This window comes from Amblyomma mixtum, chromosome 8 (assembly GCF_055824585.1).
Source record: "Amblyomma mixtum isolate Tamu chromosome 8, ASM5582458v1, whole genome shotgun sequence".
NCBI lineage: Eukaryota > Metazoa > Arthropoda > Arachnida > Ixodida > Ixodidae > Amblyomma > Amblyomma mixtum.
In genome coordinates this window covers 133,244,110-133,262,360 of record NC_143019.1, presented here as the reverse complement: position 1 = coordinate 133,262,360, position 18,251 = coordinate 133,244,110, and the positions used below count along the sequence as shown (strand labels likewise).

The 18,251-nt window shown below is 51.0% G+C and overlaps 1 protein-coding gene across 4 annotated transcripts in view; it reads right to left on the bottom strand.

The window, feature by feature from the left end:
- LOC149334515 (uncharacterized) overlaps positions 1-18,251 on the bottom strand; it is a 90,450-nt gene that overhangs the window by 59,093 nt on the left and 13,106 nt on the right. For 3 of the 4 annotated variants that reach the window (XM_089555150.1, XM_089555147.1, XM_089555148.1), the window contains one exon: positions 7,357-7,426. The exons of the other annotated variant lie outside the window; for it this stretch is intronic. In XM_089555150.1, coding sequence (XP_089411276.1) covers positions 7,357-7,426 — 70 coding nt within the window. The remainder of the gene's footprint in view (positions 1-7,356; positions 7,427-18,251) is intronic. 4 annotated transcript variants of the gene reach the window in all.

Below are 18,251 nucleotides of genomic sequence, written 5' to 3'. Positions count from 1 at the left end.
ACACCGATCTGCTTACTGTCGGCTGTCTACAAGGTATTTACTCGGGTAATCGTTACCAGAGTAAGGACAACCTTCGATTTCAACCAACCGAATGATCAGGCAGGCTTTCGTAAAGGCTACTCGGCAATAAGGCGTATTCACATTATCAATGAAGTGACAGAAAAATACGCACAGTATAACCAACCCCTGTACCATACCCTTCACAGGTTTCGAGAAAGAATTTGACTCACTCTAAACCATTGCAGTCACGCAGGCATTACGCAATCAGGGTGTAGATGTGCTTTATAGAAAATACTGAAAGATATCTATAACTGCAGCACAGCCGCTAAAGTCCTTAGTAAACAACACAATTCCAATAACAAGAGTGTCAGGTCTTTCATTCAGGGCGTTGTTCGACGGAGGTTACAACATGAGCATGCCCTCTAGCTACACTCTGGAAAACCCGAGTTCAAGCCCTGTCCCACCTGTGGTCGCTACCGCTGCGCTCAACAACTCCACGAGACGTCACCGGTCCTGCAATCCTGCGGAGGGGCGCACCCCTGACGAAAGGCCCATCTGTTTCGCGTGCTGGCGGGTCGGTAAGATCTCTCGCCACTTCCAAAGCCGTTGGCAGTCGCCTCTCCCCTCGTTCTCCTACGTTGAACGTCGTGGCCACTACGGTCTCCGCCGTTTCTCGCCTGCATATGAGCGACCCAGCTGCGTGACCTCCCGCCTGCTCATGGGTCCAGCCGCTCACCTTCTCCGCAAACCCGCCGTTCCCGTTCCCTTCTTCCTCGCCGCTGCTCCTCCCCATCGGCTGCCGCCCGCTTCTCGGGAAACTAGCCGATGCAGCTCCTGGAGGCGAAGCTGCATTGATGCCCAGACTGCAAATCTTCTGCTGACCGCTGCTCTTCCCTGTAATATCTGTGACGTCCTCGTTGATGTTGTTCCTGAACCTGCCCTCATTGACAGCAGTCCGTAAGCATCCGTCCTCAGCTCATCTTTTCGCCGCCGCCGCTTCAAGAAAGTGATGACCCCTGCCGCTTCCTCCGTAGTTTGCGTCGCTGATGGCAGTACTGGTAACGTTATAAATGCGAAAGCATAATATGCCTCACGTGAAGAAAAAGCCGTCACCAGAAGTTATCCACGAACCGTGTACGCAAAATGTGTCCACAGGAAGTGGTCCCCCTCTCGTCAGCTCATGCGTCATAGTCAGATTTAATAGACCCAATGAGGCTCGAAGTTGATGATGTAGATGAAATTCCAGCGATCGAATCAGTGGCTGACCTCAATACGGTGGCAGTATTGCCAACTACATTCGCACCCAAAATTTCAGCATTGCCTATCGTACAGTATTCCGGGTTCTCTTCGCATATAGCTCGCATGTTTTAGTCGAGATGGCGCTAGCATGCGACAGGGGTTCGGACCGATGACATATATGCGCCTTTTTTCAGTTACATGCTTTATGAGACTACTTTTTCGCTTATGGCGCGGTTGAAGTGTCCACCGAGATGTCGAGGTGTGAAAGCTACTGCGCTCTTTCATTACCTCAAAAACAATTTTTTTATTAAGATTTGGACGTAACCGGAAATGACGAAATGCAATGCTCCAAGTTATGAGTCCGGAAAAAATCAAGGTCAAAGATATGAGATAAAAAAACCGAGATTAAAATTATGGTTTTTCATTCCTCTATGCAAGCAGACTTATACGCCCTCGGAATATTTTGAAATCTACAGCTCGAGTCAGCGTTGCAGGTTATCACATCCCGGTTCTGTTCACGGTCTTTAACTGGTGCCCTCATGACGTCATCGGCGGGCTGGACTTTTTAACAGCCCACTTTGCCCTTGTTTTCTGCTCCAGCGGCTTTCTTTGACGGGACTTGCACCCATACTCTGACGCCCCTTCCAGCTCCATCCGCATTTTCTCCACGAAGTTCGCTCGCCTACCACCTGTCGCCGCTGTCTACCTCCCTCTGTCGTCTTTTCCACCTGTTTCTGACGGCGACTACATCTCTTACCACTTAGCAGATTTTGTCCTCCACTATAACGTCGGTCTCCCACACCTCTTCGTGTGTATCCCCAAGAATGGCACCTACCTTCCTGTGCTTAACTCCATCCTCTCGTCTCGAGTTCTTCCCGAAGGCAATCCGCTCGCTTGTTTGTCACCTCCGCCTTCTCCGGTATAACTCCTAGTTCCGGGTTGATTGAGCCCTGAGTACACTGACGATCTTCAGCTTTAAGTGAGGGGGGTGGAGCCTCCCCCCTCCCCGTTGTTTGCATTTGTGCTTCACGCTATTTCTGTACTTCGAGCGTGGTTTGAAAGCTGCGTGTTTTCGAATGCGTGGTAAACTCGAAAAAGCCTGGCCCTCCAGCCGAAAGGTCGTGAATTAAATCGTGATCTATTTTTCAATTTCTGGTAGATTTATCTGATATATATATATATATATATATATATATATATATATATATATATATATATATATATATATATATATATATATATATATATATATATATATATATATAGGAAGGAGAATGAGGGGCTCGTTATAAATATGACAGAAGCCAACAAGCCACAGAAACCAAAGGGCATAGGGGATTTTTTTTAATTAATTTATTTATTTTGTGCTGTTGATCAATTTAGAATATTACTGAATATATTATCGCTTAAAGTTAATTGATTAGAAAAGCAGAAGAAAAAACAACCACATGCCGCCGGTGGGATCCGAACCCACGACCTCCGAATTACGCGTCCGGTGCTCTACCTCTGAGCTACGGCGACGGCTGTCAAACCTTCTGCTTTCGGGGGTATTTATGTTTACAAGTAACCTAACCTTGGATGGATGGATGGATGGATAGGAGCGCCCCCTTTGGAACGGGGTGGTGGCAATTGCCACCATGCTCAGCTTTTCTTCATTTATTATTTTTTTTGTTTACTGTGTTGGCAATTCTCATTAAGATTCTCCATCACCTTTGCCTACGGTTTCCTACTATTCTAACCTTATGCCACATCTCTGCTTTTCAGCCACCAATCCTCCAATCGCTTTTTGCTGACTTCCACTGCAGATTTATTTACATGACCATTGTTATCTTTAAACCCTAGGGCCTCAGAAAGAGTGACTGTGCCCGCATCGACATCCGGATGGATACCATCACATTTTAGTACGAGGTGTTCAATTGTTTCCACAGATCTACCACACACTGCACATGTGTCATCTTCTTCGCTAAATTTCTTTTTGTAGCTGCGCGTTCTGAGACACCCTGATCTAGCTTCAAAAAGTAGGGCACTGCCTCTTGAGTTATCGTAGAAAAATTCTTTCCTGATCTGCCTTGAGAGTGTTCACCAGCGCCACCCACGTTCATAAGCGGCGGATGTAGAACGTCCTGAGTTACCGCAGGTGTGACGTAGAACGTCATCGAACGAAGAGGGTGGAAGCTGCGTGAGAACCCTCTTATGCTTCCTATGGCGTCAAGGCTGCCAGAACCGAGGCCCTCGCTAAGCAATTAAGCAAACAAGGGAAGGAGAATGAGGGGCTCGTTATAAATATGACTGAAGCCAACAAGCCACAGAAACCAAGGGGCATAGGGGATTTTTTTTAATTAATTTATTTATTTTGTGCTGTTGATCAATTTAGAATATTACTGAATATTTAAAGCTAATTGATTAGAAAAGCAGAAGAAAAAACAACCACATGCCGCCGGTGGGATCCGAACCCACGACCTCCGAATTACGCGTCCGGTGCTCTACCTCTGAGCTACGGCGACGGCTGTCAAACCTTCTGCTTTCGGGGGTATTTATGTTTACAAGTAACCTAACCTTGAGAGTGTTTACCAGCGCCACCCACGTTCATAAGCGGCGGACGTAGAACGTCCTGAGTTACCGCAGGTGTGACGTAGAACGTCATCGAACGGAGAGGGTGGAAGCTGCGTGAGAACCCTCTTATGCTTCCTATGGCGTCAAGGCTGCCAGAACCGAGGCCCTCGCTAAGCAATTAAGCAAACAAGGGAAGGAGAATGAGGGGCTCGTTATAAATATGACAGAAGCCAACAAGCCACAGAAACCAAGGGGCGTAGGGGATTTTTTTTAAAATTAATTTATTTATTTTGTGCTGTTGATCAATTTAGAATATTACTGAATATATTATCGCTTAAAGCTAATTGATTAGAAAAGCAGAAGAAAAAACAACCACATGCCGCCAGTGGGATCCGAACCCACGACCTCCAAATTACTCGTCCGGTGCTCTACCTCTGAGCTACGGCGACGGCTGTCAAACCTTCTGCTTTGGGGGTATTTATGTTTACAAGTAACCTAACCTTGAGAGTGTTCACCAGCGCCACCCACGTTCATATGCGGCGGACGTAGAACGTCCTGAGTTACCGCAGGTGTGACGTAGAACGTCATCGAACGGAGAGGGTGGAAGCTGCGTGAGAACCCTCTTATGCTTCCTATGGCGTCAAGGCTGCCAGAACCGAGGCCCTCGCTAAGCAATTAAGCAAACAAGGGAAGGAGAATGAGGGGCTCGTTATAAATATGCCAGAAGCCAACAAGCCACAGAAACCAAGGGGCATAGGGGATTTTTTTTAATTAATTTATTTATTTTGTGCTGTTGATCAATTTAGAATATTACTGAATATATTATCGCTTAAAGCTAATTGATTAGAAAATCAATTAATTGATTATACCCTCTCCGTTCGATGACGTTCTACGTCACACCTGCGGTAACTCAGGACGTTCTACGTCCGCCGCTTATGAACGTGGGTGGCGCTGGTGAACACTCTCAAGGTTAGGTTACTTGTAAACATAAATACCCCCGAAACCAGAAGGTTTGACAGCCGTCGCCGTAGCTCAGAGGTAGAGCACCGGACGCGTAATTCGGAGGTCGTGGGTTCGGATCCCACCGGCGGCATGTGGTTGTTTTTTCTTCTGCTTTTCTAATCAATTAGCTTTAAGCGATAATATATTCAGTAATATTCTAAATTGATCAACAGCACAAAATAAATAAATTAATTAAAAAAAAATCCCCTATGCCCCTTGGTTTCTGTGGCTTGTTGGCTTCTGTCATATTTATAACGAGCCCCTCATTCTCCTTCCCTTGTTTGCTTAATTGCTTCGCGAGGGCCTCGGTTCTGGCAGCCTTGACGCCATAGGAAGCATAAGAGGGTTCTCACGCAGCTTCCACCCTCTCCGTTCGATGACGTTCTACGTCACACCTGCGGTAACTCAGGACGTTCTACGTCCGCCGCTTATGAACGTGGGTGGCGCTGGTGAACACTCTCAAGGTTAGGTTACTTGTAAACATAAATACCCCCGAAAGCAGAAGGTCTGACAGCCGTCGCCGTAGCTCAGAGGTAGAGCACCGGACGCGTAATTCGGAGGTCGTGGGTTCGGATCCCACCGGCGGCATGTGGTTGTTTTTTCTTCTGCTTTTCTAATCAATTAGCTTTAAGCGATAATATATTCAGTAATATTCTAAATTGATCAACAGCACAAAATAAATAAATTAATTAAAAAAAAATCCCCTATGTCCCTTGGTTTCTGTGGCTTGTTGGCTTCTGTCATATTTATAACGAGCCCCTCATTCTCCTTCCCTTGTTTGCTTAATTGCTTAGCGAGGGCCTCGGTTCTGGCAGCCTTGACGCCATAGGAAGCATAAGAGGGTTCTCACGCAGCTTCCACCCTCTCCATTCGATGACGTTCTACGTCACACCTGCGGTAACTCAGGACGTTCTACGTCCGCCGCTTATGAACGTGGGTGGCGCTGGTGAACACTCTCAAGGCTAGGTTACTTGTAAACATAAATACCCCCGAAAGCAGAAGGTTTGACAGCCGTCGCCGTAGCTCAGAGGTAGAGCACCGGACGCGTAATTCGGAGGTCGTGGGTTCGGATCCCACCGGCGGCATGTGGTTGTTTTTTCTTCTGCTTTTCTAATCAATTAGCTTTAAGCGATAATATATTCAGTAATATTCTAAATTGATCAACAGCACAAAATAAATAAATTAATTAAAAAAAAATCCCCTATGCCCCTTGGTTTCTGTGGCTTGTTGGCTTCTGTCATATATATATATATATATATATATATATATAAATCTTGAGGTGCTTCACTGCTTGAAAGAGTATATAGCGAATTGTACGATTTGTCTCGACGTTTCGATCAAAGGACTGATCTTTTTCATGAGTGAAAGAAGATCGGTCCCCCAGTGGAAACGTCGAGTCAAATGAACATGTTTCCTTTAACGGTGCGGATAGTTCGCAACACACACACACACACACACACACACACACACACACACACACACACACACACACACACACACACACACACACACACACACACACACACACGCACGCACACGCACACACACGCACGCATGCACGCACGCACACACGCGCGCACACACATGCACGCATGCACGCACGCACACACGCGCGCACACGCACACACGCACGCACACACGCACGCACACACACATACGCACGCACGCACGCACACACACACACACACACGCACACACGCACACACACGCACGCACACACGCACACACACGCACACACCCACACGCACACACACACGCACGCACGCACGCACACACACACACACACACACACTCACGAACGCACGCACACACACACACACTCACGAACGCACGCACACACGCAAGCACACGCATGCACACACACACACATGCACGCACACGCACGAACACCCCCGCACACACGCGCGCACGCACGCACGCACGCACGCACGCATGCACGCACACACGCACCCACGCACACACACAAGAATGAACACACACGCACACGCACGCATGCACGCACTCACACACGAACGCACACACGCAAGCACACACATGCACATACACACACACACACACATGCACGCACGCACACGCACGAACGCCCCCCACACACGTGCGCATGCCCACACGCACCCACGCACACACACACACACGCGCGCGCGCACGCACACACACACGCATGCGCGCACACACACACACACGCACGCACGCACGGGGCGGGGCCCTGTCGAACACGTTACATATACCGCGTTCACTTCAGAAGGCAGAGATGAACTGAAATTCCATCGTCTATAAAACTCACTGCGGCACTCGCCAGGACGGAATGACGGCAGCTACTGAGTGCGCCGCCTCTTTCCGTTGAAATGTGTGTGCACTCTCCCTTGTCTTCGCACTATTACGCTGGTTATGTGCTAGGGGGACCTCCGTTTTCGTTTTTCCTGAAAATTTGCTTGTGTGTCTTTTCTTATTCTCCTCTCTTCTATTCGTTCAACTGTCCAGATAGCGATACCTTTCCTACCTTCGCCACTAGCATAACCTTCTGCATTAAGATGGGATGGTTAATTCTTGGCATCTACTCACTTGTCGGCTTCGCTGCTCCCCGTGTGTATACTGGCTGCACTTCTTGTATCACCATATGCCGTGAACACGACTGCGTGAGTGAACAGAAAAGAAAATGCGCGTTAGGTATGTTGTGTCCCCTTATTGCTTTTGTGTGTGTGCGCCCCCTCCTAACGACCCCCGCGTCCTCCTCCTAACGACAGTTCGCATCCTCCTCCTAACGACCACTCAATCCTCCTCCTAACGACCACTCAATCCTCCTCCTAACGACACTTGCCCCTCGTCGCACGCTGTCACCAGATGCCCCCCCACGGTGCGCCCCCGCACCCTCCTCCTGTTCTGGGAAGCCACTCCCTCCCGTGGACGCTTCTCAGCTCCCTCCTTTCTTCGGGCGGCCAGTTCGGCTCCGGCCTCGGTCGACGCTGGTCGCACCCTCATCGGCTTTAAATAAACGAAGTCTTAAAGTACCGTGTGCGTCTTTCGCTGCATTCAACACAGCGACCGGACACGACAGTGGCGACGAGAAAGTGGATTCGACCCGCGCTACGCAACGCTATTGACAAGCCATGGCTACGCGAGGGTTTCCCAATCAGATACCAGAGTTCAACGGCTCATCGTGGTCATCGTGGGTTGGACGCCTTCAGTTCTACTTTGAAGCTAACAACATCACAGACCCAGCCTTGAAGAGGGCCAACCTGCTGACGCTGTGCGGGGAGCAGACCTACGATACTGTCTGCGCCCTTATTCAGCCAAGCACACCAGTGGCAGTGTCTTACGACGACATCGTAAAAGCGCTGCAAAAGCACTACGACCCAAGGCCATCCGAGGTCTACAGCCGGGCTCGCTTCCAACGACGAGATCAACTGGAAGGAGAAACTGTGAGCGCCTACGTAGCCGCGCTCAAGAAGCTCGCTGCCGACTGCAATTTTGGAACGCTGTCGACAACAGCTACCGGGCAGGAGGGAGACGCAGCTTCTTCTGCTAACACCACCATGCTTCCCTTGGACGTGATGTTACGCGACAGATTTGTGTGCGGACTGAGTGACGAGTCACTGCAGCAGCGCCTGTTCGCTGAGAAGGACCTCACATTCAGCAAAGCTTACGACATCGCCGTTCGAGCGGAGAGCGCCGGTCACCAGCAGAGAGGGATTCGCCGGAACACCGAGCCGGTACACCAGACAAGCAACCAGGTGCGCAAGCCTTCTGTTGTTGTAAAATCGGTCAAAAAGGCACAACGCTGCTGGCGGTGTGACGACCAACACAACCCCCAGGGATGTCGATTCCAGTCAGCCACGTGTAATTTTTGCCACAAGCGAGGGCATATCGAAAGAGCATGCATTACGAAACGGAGACTTGCCAAGATAAAGTCACCTTCCCAGCCTAATCACAGCGTCAACGCCTCAGAGAATACGCCGCTATCTGATCTCCATGGAACAACATCAGCAACACCATCTGTGTTGTACGACCTGAACACCATGAATCTCGGCACGCGACCGAAGATTTTTACAGAAGTAAGCGTACATCACCAGCTGATTAAGTTCGAGGTGGACTCCGGCGCAGCCTGTACTCTGATCAGTGAGGACACGTTCCGAACTTCATGGCCATCTGACGCACCCGCCCTGCAACAAGACGACACGCACCTGCGAACGTGGTCAGGACAGAATCCGCCACTATTGGGCTCTGCCAACGTGCAGGTTAACTACAACGGCCAGACCCATACGCTACCTCTGCTTGTTGTGAAGGGCGCAGGATCAAGCCTTCTAGGGAGAAATTGGTTTTCTCCACTAGGCGTGATGATATGCGGCAAACATCAAAACGCCGATGCGCTAAGCCGTCTGCCACTAGACGCAACTGTTGACGAACCATTTCCACCAGGAGACGTTCTGATGTTCGAAGCACTGCCAGAACCTCCGCTTACAGCAGGCACAGTTGCAGCATCTACGCAGAAGTGCGCAGCTCTCCGGCTAGTTTACACAGCTGTTCAACAAGGCAACGTGCATAAACTCAAAGGGGACAACTTCGACGCTTACCGCAGGCGAGCTACAGAGTTGAGCACCCATCGCGGCTGCATCATATTTGGGTCCCGAGTTGTGATGCCGAGAGAACTACGCGCACAAGCTATGTCTCTCATCCACGCCGGACATCGGGGCATCGTTGCAATGAAAAAGTGTGCCAGAAGCTACATGTGGTGGCCTGGAATTGACAACGACATCGAAACAGTGGTGCGAGAATGCAAGCCTTGCCAGAGCAGCCGGAGCGCCCCGCCGAAAGCTCCTGTCCCAGAATGGGAAAAGCCAGACACACCATGGCACACACTGCACATTGATTTTGCAGGACCAATTGAGGGCTGCACTTTCCTTGTGGTCGTAGATGCCTACACAAAGTGGCTTGAGATAAGGCAAATGGGACAGACGACTTCGGCAGCAGTCATTGACAACCTCCGATCACTATTTGCAACGTTCGGCCTGCCGCGCAAGGTAGTGTCGGACAACGGAACACCGTTTGTGTCTGCGGAGATCCTCAAGTTTTATCGCGACAACGGGATCTCATCAGTTACATCGGCCCCCTACCACCCAGCGACAAACGGACAAGCTGAGCGCTACGTGGCCGAGCTAAAACGCGCCCTTGAAAGAGATCAGACAGGCTCACTGCAGCGCCGCCTTGCGCGCTTTCTCTTCAAGCAGCACACGACGGTTCAGAGCACAACAGGCCAGACCCCCTCGAAAATGATGTTCGAGCGTGAAATGCGAACCCAGCTCACAGCCATCCTCCCCGAGCCAAAGGCAGAGACGTTCCGGGAAGAAAAAGCAATTCCGCGCTGCGGCACGCTTAATGAGGGGCAGCGCGTCCTCGCCCGACAGTTTCTGAAAAAGCCACGCTGGGAGGAAGCTACAATTGTCAGACGCATAGGCCTGCGCTCTTGGCTCGTCAACATACATGGCACAGTAGCACGCCGACATCTCAACCAGCTGCGTAGATTTACGACGCCGTCTGAGAGCTGTCCGCCAGCGGAGAGAACACGTGCACCATTTTCCCACATAGCCTGGCACCTCTTCCCGGAAGAAGAGACTTCGCCCAGGACAGACCTAGGAGACACAGCGAACAACAGCCAGCCTACAAGTGTTTCTCCCCCGAGCGCACAAAGCCAGCGCGCCTCCACGCGTGAGCGCCGACCCCCTGCACGATACCAGGCAACTTTCTAAGGGGGAAGGAAGTGTTGTGTCCCCTTATTGCTTTTGTGTGTGTGCGCCCCCTCCTAACGACCCCCGCGTCCTCCTCCTAACGACAGTTCGCATCCTCCTCCTAACGACCACTCAATCCTCCTCCTAACGACACTTGCCCCTCGTCGCACGCTGTCACCAGATGCCCCCCCACGGTGCGCCCCCGCACCCTCCTCCTGTTCTGGGAAGCCACTCCCTCCCGTGGACGCTTCTCAGCTCCCTCCTTTCTTCGGGCGGCCAGTTCGGCTCCTGCCTCGGTCGACGCTGGTCGCACCCTCATCGGCTTTAAATAAACGAAGTCTTAAAGTACCGTGTGCGTCTTTCGCTGCATTCAACACAGCGACCGGACACGACAAGGTACTAATTTCTTCTTGTTTGAAGAAATGTATGGAAACGCACAGAAGTGCTCGCTGCGACGAATGAATGTGCAAATAATTTACTGAGAGAAACGTAAGCTACGTAACTTGATTCGTATTTGTTGTTGGCGGACCCTTGCAGTAAAGCTTGAGGGCCGAATAGTATCGACATATGGGATTCTGAAACTATATTTTGTGCATATTTGGGTCTTGTGATGAAAATGACCAGAGCAGTTTAAACCTGTAATCGTAGGGTACAAAAGTCTTTAGCAAATAATGCACCGTTTTACCATGGTGGAACAACAGCGCAAACTTAGAGAACACAGAACAAGAGGGGAAACACTACACGCGCTCGCGAGACAACCTACCCGCGCACTGGCGGGTTTGCAAATGCGCCCCCCTTTTCCCAAGAACTAATATGCTTTTTCGCCACCAAGACAAGGTGACCCGGGAGCTGATGGAAACCTTCTTTATTAGAAAAAAACGGCAAACGGTGCGTCAGCGAACCTTCAGTGGCCCTGTCAGATATGGAATTCAGATACTTGAACAACCGGGTGCACACGCGCGCCGCTCTTGTTCAGATATATATTTCACGCCATGCACGTAATCTGTTTTCCCGTCGTTATGACGTAGGCAGTCTTAGGTGGTTGCTGTATGTATTCTGTTTCGTTTTTCTGATAAACTTTAGTTGGGAGCAAGCGCTTGTAGTGTCTCCCCCTTGTTCTGTGTTCTCTAAGTTTGCACTCTTGTTCCACCATGAAATCATACCAACTAGCCCAAATGTCGGCTCTGCTGTACCGTTATATGCCGTGAGGCACCTTTAGTCGTCTTTGCGGTTCTTGAGTTGTGCTTTACCGTGGTTGTGGCACTCGCATCATCATCATCAGCAGCAGCAGCCAGCTGCGGCCACCTTACACTGGAAACATTATCTCATCCACCCACCTAACTTTCTGCCGCCCCCTACTACGCAGGTACGCCTCTGTTGCGGTACTCTACGAGGGGGTACCCAAAAGAAACCGGATTTATTTTTGTTTGAACTTATTTGTTCACATTTTAAGCACAGACCTCCAATATCCTTCAAAGTAGTCCCCACTTGCAATGATGCGCTTGTCGAATCTTTCATTCCATTTTTGAAAATATTGTTTAAATTCATCTTTTGTGATGCTTGACAGTGCCTCCGTCGTTTTTTTCTTCACCTCAGTAACATCAGCGAAACGCTTTCCATTCACCTATTTTTTCATTCTAGGAAACAAAGAAAGTAGCACGGGGCAAGGTCGGGAGAGTATGAGGGTTGAGGAATAGGGGTCATGCCATTTTTGGCCCAAAATTATCGTAGAGACAGGGCTGTGTGAGCAGGGGCATTGCCATGATGGAAAAACCAGTCACCCGACCGCCACAAATCTGGCCGCTTCCACCGCACACTGTTGCCCAATCTTTTCAAAACATGCAAGCAGAAAGCCTGGCTGTCTGACCCTGCGGAACAAATTCTCAATGGACGACTCCTCTTATGTCAAAAAAACAAAACAAATCAGCATTGTTTTGAGGTTTGGTTTCACCTGACGAGCTTTCTTGAGGCGAGGTGAATTTGAAGTTTCTCATTGTCATGATTGTTGCTTTGATTCAGGATTCGATTCAGGAACACTTGAGTTGTCCCCATAGCATCGTCCTTGTACGTCTTTCTTAATATTTCAAGAGTTTCCTTTCAACTTTTTCCGAGCAAAAATCAGAATTTCACCGGCGCACGCTGTTCACGAAAATCAGCCACTGCAAAAACGACATTCACACAAAACAGTCGTCACTCTAAAACTCTGCCTAAACTAGTCTGACCTCCTTCAACGACGGCACTCGGCTTACTGACTCTGGAATGTTCTTTCTATGCGCTCCTAGTGGCAAAACGCGGTACCACAGAAGCTTTGCCGACCAAAAAATTTAGTCCGGTTTCTTTTGGGTACCCCCTCGTATGTAGGTTTTAATGTTTGAAATCGACGCTTGCGCACAGGAGCGGCCTTATTGAGGAGCTTCATGTATTGCGACCTCTGGGGGTTCGTAGTGTAGCCTGTCTGCGCTTTCCATATGGATGGGGCCTCTGCTGCCGAGTTCCGATCACGTGAGCTGGCGTTGAACAGTGGATCACTTCTGCCACTGCTCAGCCACGAGATTACTCACAAATTTAGCGCCGGGCTTCGCGTTCGGGCGCATCACACCTAACCAGATCGAGTACATGTGAGGCGCCTACGCGCTTATCGGCCGCCTCATTTCCTGCAACTTCACAGGGGACTACTGTCCACTGAACATGAAGGCTAAACCGCATTGGTCAGCTAAAGGCTAAAGCGCTTTGGTGAGGATCTATTCCTCAAGCGAACGCTGAAAATATTCACGCACTGCAAAAAAAGAAAAAAGTTTGCTGGAACCCTGAGCTATTTTCATGCATGTGTTGCATGTTTATTGTTTATTGGTACGTGCATTTGCCCCTCAGGGCATTACAGGGGCGAGGGGGGGGGCTGTAATTGATGGGTGTGAAAAATTAATGGAAGGCAATCAAAAAATGACCATTTAGTACCATATTTACAGTGCTCGATGGCAAAGAGTTTCAGTCTCGGACAGTTCTAGCGAACAATGAATAACGAAAGACATCACTGAGAAATTTCCGTGACCTTCAAGTAGTGGTCCAGTTGCTTCGGTATAGAGTTTGGTGCCTGGATACCCTTTTCGCGATTTATGGCTACTGTAGAATAATAAGTGTTTGCGGGAAAGTTTGGACCTGCCATTTCTTGTGGGGTGCCTCAGCTCTTGTCATTTGGGTTTATGCTTGTTTTCTGTCGATCCAGGTTTCCCGCCATATTATCCCAAGAAGACCTGACTGACATATTCTGAATTTTCAGACGTATGTGGGCCGCAACAAACACTTCCATATTCAAGAACTGATCCCAGATGAGAGAAATACAGCTGTGTTGTTAAGTTATATATTGTCACAGATGGGTCCTTAATCACACAGGCTAGGCACAGGCCGCAAACAGAGAAGCAGAGTCTCAACTCCGAGAGCCCGCGAGTTCCACACTTCTTCGTCCTTTCGGCGCCGCCCGGGGACACCTGGCGGCATTATTCCCCCTCCCCCAAAAAAGAAAGCGAGAACGTGGGCGCACATTGAGTGAACGGGAGGAAGTAAGCAAGTGAACGGTCACATGCCGCTCAACGGCTGCAGGTACAAATAAAAAGAACACGCGGAAGAGGCTTCGCCCCTTACTGCGTACAGTAAGGCTTCATGCGCAGTACGTGCACGACCTCAGGCTGAGGTCGACGGCGCGAACTCGGTAGAGTGCCATCGGGGAGGACTTCATACGTCACATCCGTGATACGGCGCAACACTTTGTACGGTCCAAAGTAGCGGCTCAGGAGCTTCTCCGACAGGCCTGGGCGACGTACTGGGGTCCATATCCACACTTTGTCGTCGGGGTGGTACTCTACGTGTCGATGTCGTTGGTTGTAGCGTTGTGCATCCGTGACCTGCTGCCGTCGGATGTGCATACGGGCCAGTTGCCGGGCTTCCTCTGCGTGCCGGGTAAACTCCTCGGCGTCCGACGTGAGCTCCTGGTCGTCAGGGGCGCACGGAAGCATGGCGTCGAGCATTGTCTGTACGTCACGCCCGTAGACGAGGAGAAACGGCGTAAAGCGAGTCGTTTCCTGAAGCGCCGTGTTATAGGCAAACGTCACGTATGGGAGGATCTCGTCCCAGGTCTTGTGCTGTACATCGACGTACATGGCGAGCATGTCCGCTAAGGTTTTGTTGAGGCGCTCCGTGAGCCCGTTTGACTGCGGGTGGTATGCAGTAGTCTTGCGGTGGGTCGTGTGACTCAGCTGGAACACCTCGTGCATGAGCTGTGCAGTAAACGCAGTGCCCCTGTCGGTGATTACGAAAGACGGGGCGCCGTGTCGTAAAACGATGTGGTGTATGAAGAAATGCGCGATTTCCGAGGATGTACTGCGCGGCACCGCCTTGGTTTCCGCATAGCGCGTCAAATAATCAGTCGCAACTATAATCCACTTATTGCCAGATGCTGATACAGGAAATGGGCCCAGAAGATCAATGCCGACTTGGTCAAAAGGTGTGCGAGGTGGTTCAATTGGATGGAGCAAACCTGCAGGCTTTAGCGGTGGCGACTTACGACGCTGGCGCTCACGGCAACCTCTGACGTAGCGATGGATGGTCGCTGCAAGTTTAGGCCAATAATAGGCCTGACGCATTCGGGCGAGCGTGCGGGCAAATCCCAAGTGGCCAGATGTGGGCTCATCATGACACGCTGAAAGGATGTCGTCGCGGAGGTCTGATGGCACGACTAGGAGGTAGGTCCGGTCACCGTTACGTGAGTTTTTCTTGTAGAGTACGCCATTGCGAATACAAAAAGAGGACAGGTGGCGGGAAAAGGGTCGACGTACGTTGGAAGCATGGCCCTCTAGGTGATCCATGACAGACCGCAGGTCAGCGGCAGCACGCTGCCTTGCCACCAAGTCCGAACTGCTGACCACACCTGCTGACCACCCCTCTCTTGTTGTGTTCTTCTTGTTGCGCCGCCGTTCATTTCATCATTTCATTACACCTAGGAAACGATTGTCGTCCTCTGTGCTGTCATCAGCTTGCTCGACGGGTGCGCGAGAGAGCGTGTCGGCATCTTCGTGTTTACGTCCGGACTTATAGACAATTGTATAATCAAATTCCTGAAGGCGAAGGCTCCAGCGTGCCAGGCGGCCTGATGGGTCCCGGAAATTGATCAGCCAGCACAAGGAATGGTGGTCTGTGACGACTTTGAAAGGGCGACCGTAGATATAAGGCCGAAATTTCATCGTGGCCCAGATGACGGCGAGGCACTCCTTTTCTGAGGTGGAATAGTTGATTTCGGTGCGCGAGAGTGTGCGACTCGCATACGCGATCACACGTTCCACGCCTTCTTGATGCTGAACGAGGACGGCACCAAGCCCAATAATGCTAGCGTCGGTGTGTATCTCGGTAGCAGCCTCCTCATCAAAGTGAGCAAGCACAGGGGTAGTGTGCAGCCGTCGTCGCAGCTCTGTGAAAGCAGCCTCTTGCGCGGCAGTCCAGACGAACGGTGTATCTTCACGCGTTAAGCGGTTCAAGGGTTCAGTGATGCTGGAGAAGTCTGCGATAAAACGGCGGTAGTAGGCGCACAAACCCAAGAAGCGCTTGAGCGCTTTCTTTGTAGTAGGACGGGGAAACTCGGCTACGGCGGCTGTTTTCTCGGGGTCGGGTTTTACACCGTCGGCGCTCACAATATGGCCAAGAAACTTGAGCTCTTTGTAGCCAAAGTGGCACTTCTCGGGTTTAAGTGTTAAGTCGGCCAATTGCAGGGCATCCAGCACGGTCCGCAGGCGTTCAAGGTGTTGGTCGAAGGTTTCTGAGAACACCACCACGTCATCTAGATAAACTAAACAGGTTTGCCATTTGAGGCCAGCCAGGACAGTGTCCATCATGCGCTGAAACGTCGCAGGCGCTGAACAAAGGCCGAAGGGCAACACCTTAAATTCATATAGGCCGTCGGGTGTGATGAAGGCAGTTTTTTCGCGGTCACGTTCATCAACCTCAATCTGCCAATATCCGCTCTTGAGGTCGATCGATGAAAAATACTTGGCGCGGCGAAGTCTGTCCAGTGAGTCGTCGATGCGAGGCAGCGGGCAGACGTCCTTTTTCGTTATGGCGTTCAGCTTACGGTAATCAACGCAAAAGCGCAAAGTCCCATCCTTCTTCTTTACCAGAACAACAGGCGACGACCACGGCCTCTTACAAGGCTGAATTATGCCTTCTGTAAGCATCTCCTTCACCTGCGTTTGGATGGCGTCGCGTTCCTTCGGGGAAATGCGGTATGGCTGCTGTCGTATGGGGCGAGCATCATCGGAAGTGATGATTCGATGCTTTGTGACCGCCGTTTGCCGCACTTTCGAGGAGGATGCGAAGCAGGTTTGGTATTGAAGCAGTAGGGCGCGTAGGTCGCGCTGTTGAGTCGCTGATAGCCAGGAGCTAATATCGATGCGATCCAGGGACGTGTCCGGTTGTACCATGCCCTCGGACGCAAAACACTCAGTAACATCTGCCAATTGGTCGGCCCACGCGATGGCAGTAGCTCGGAAAAGGCGTCGAGGTTCGTTGGTAAAATTAGTAATCAGGAGCTCCGACCGACCGTTATGGAGGTGGACAAGGCTTCGGGCCGAGCAAATGCCGTGTGTCAGTAGCAAGGAAAGGTTACCCTCGGCGACTGCAGGTCCATCACGTAGCCTATCATCGCATTCAACTCTTGCAAAAAAACTGGCGCGCGGCGGGATCAAAACACTCTCAGTGGAAATACGAAGGGCGGAGCTGCGTTGACGAACATCAGAGGTGTCGTCGGCTTTCGCTGTAGAAAACGTAACGGTTCTGTTCCGCAGGTCGATAACGGCCCCATTCTCACGGAGAAAATCTACGCCCAAAATCAGGTCCCGAGAACAGTCGCGGAGCACCAGGCAGCTCACTACGAACGTCGAATCGATGATCTGGACCCTAGCCGTGCACTGTCCAAGCGGAGTAATGATATGGCCCCCCGCCGTCCGGATCTGCAGGCCAGAGCAGGGAGTCGTGACTTTCTTGAGAAGCGCTGCCAATTTGCCACTAATAATTGAAAACTCTGCTCATGTGTCCACCAACGCGCTAATGCTGTGACCGTCGAGAAGCACGGGTATGTCGAGTGAGAATCGCTCCTTTAGATCACCTGCTGTCGACGACGTCGACAAAGCTCTATCATCGGATGTCGGCGTCGTCAGGGAGTCCTTACAGCATCGATATCCAGCGACCACGCCCCCGGAGGTCGCTGTCTTCAGTTTTCCCGGCGAGGACTGGGCGAGCGGTCCGCTGTCGCTCGCGAAAAGTTCTGCGGATTCGGTGAAAATGATGACCGGCGAGGGGACGGTGATCGGGACTGACGGCGCGCCATGGACCACATAGGTTGCTGCGTCACGTACGCTTCAATCGCAGGGGGCCGTTGACCAAATCGGGGTCTTGGCGCATCGGGGGAAAAACCCTGCAGGCCAAGTTCACGATATGGGCACCGCCGGAACAGGTGACCGGGCTTCCCACAATGGAAACACAAACGTCGTCGGTCTGGGCCACGCCAGACGTCCGCTCTGCGCAGGGATCGTCGGTCACTCGGGATGTGCTGCACTGGCTGCACCGAGGGTAGCGGGAAGTCGTGATTGGCTTGAACAAACGCCGTTGCATTTGGGGCAGGGCGTCGTAAAGCGTCAGCATACGTCGGGCGGCAGTAGTCCGTCTCGATAGGCTGTGTAAATGCCGCTGGAT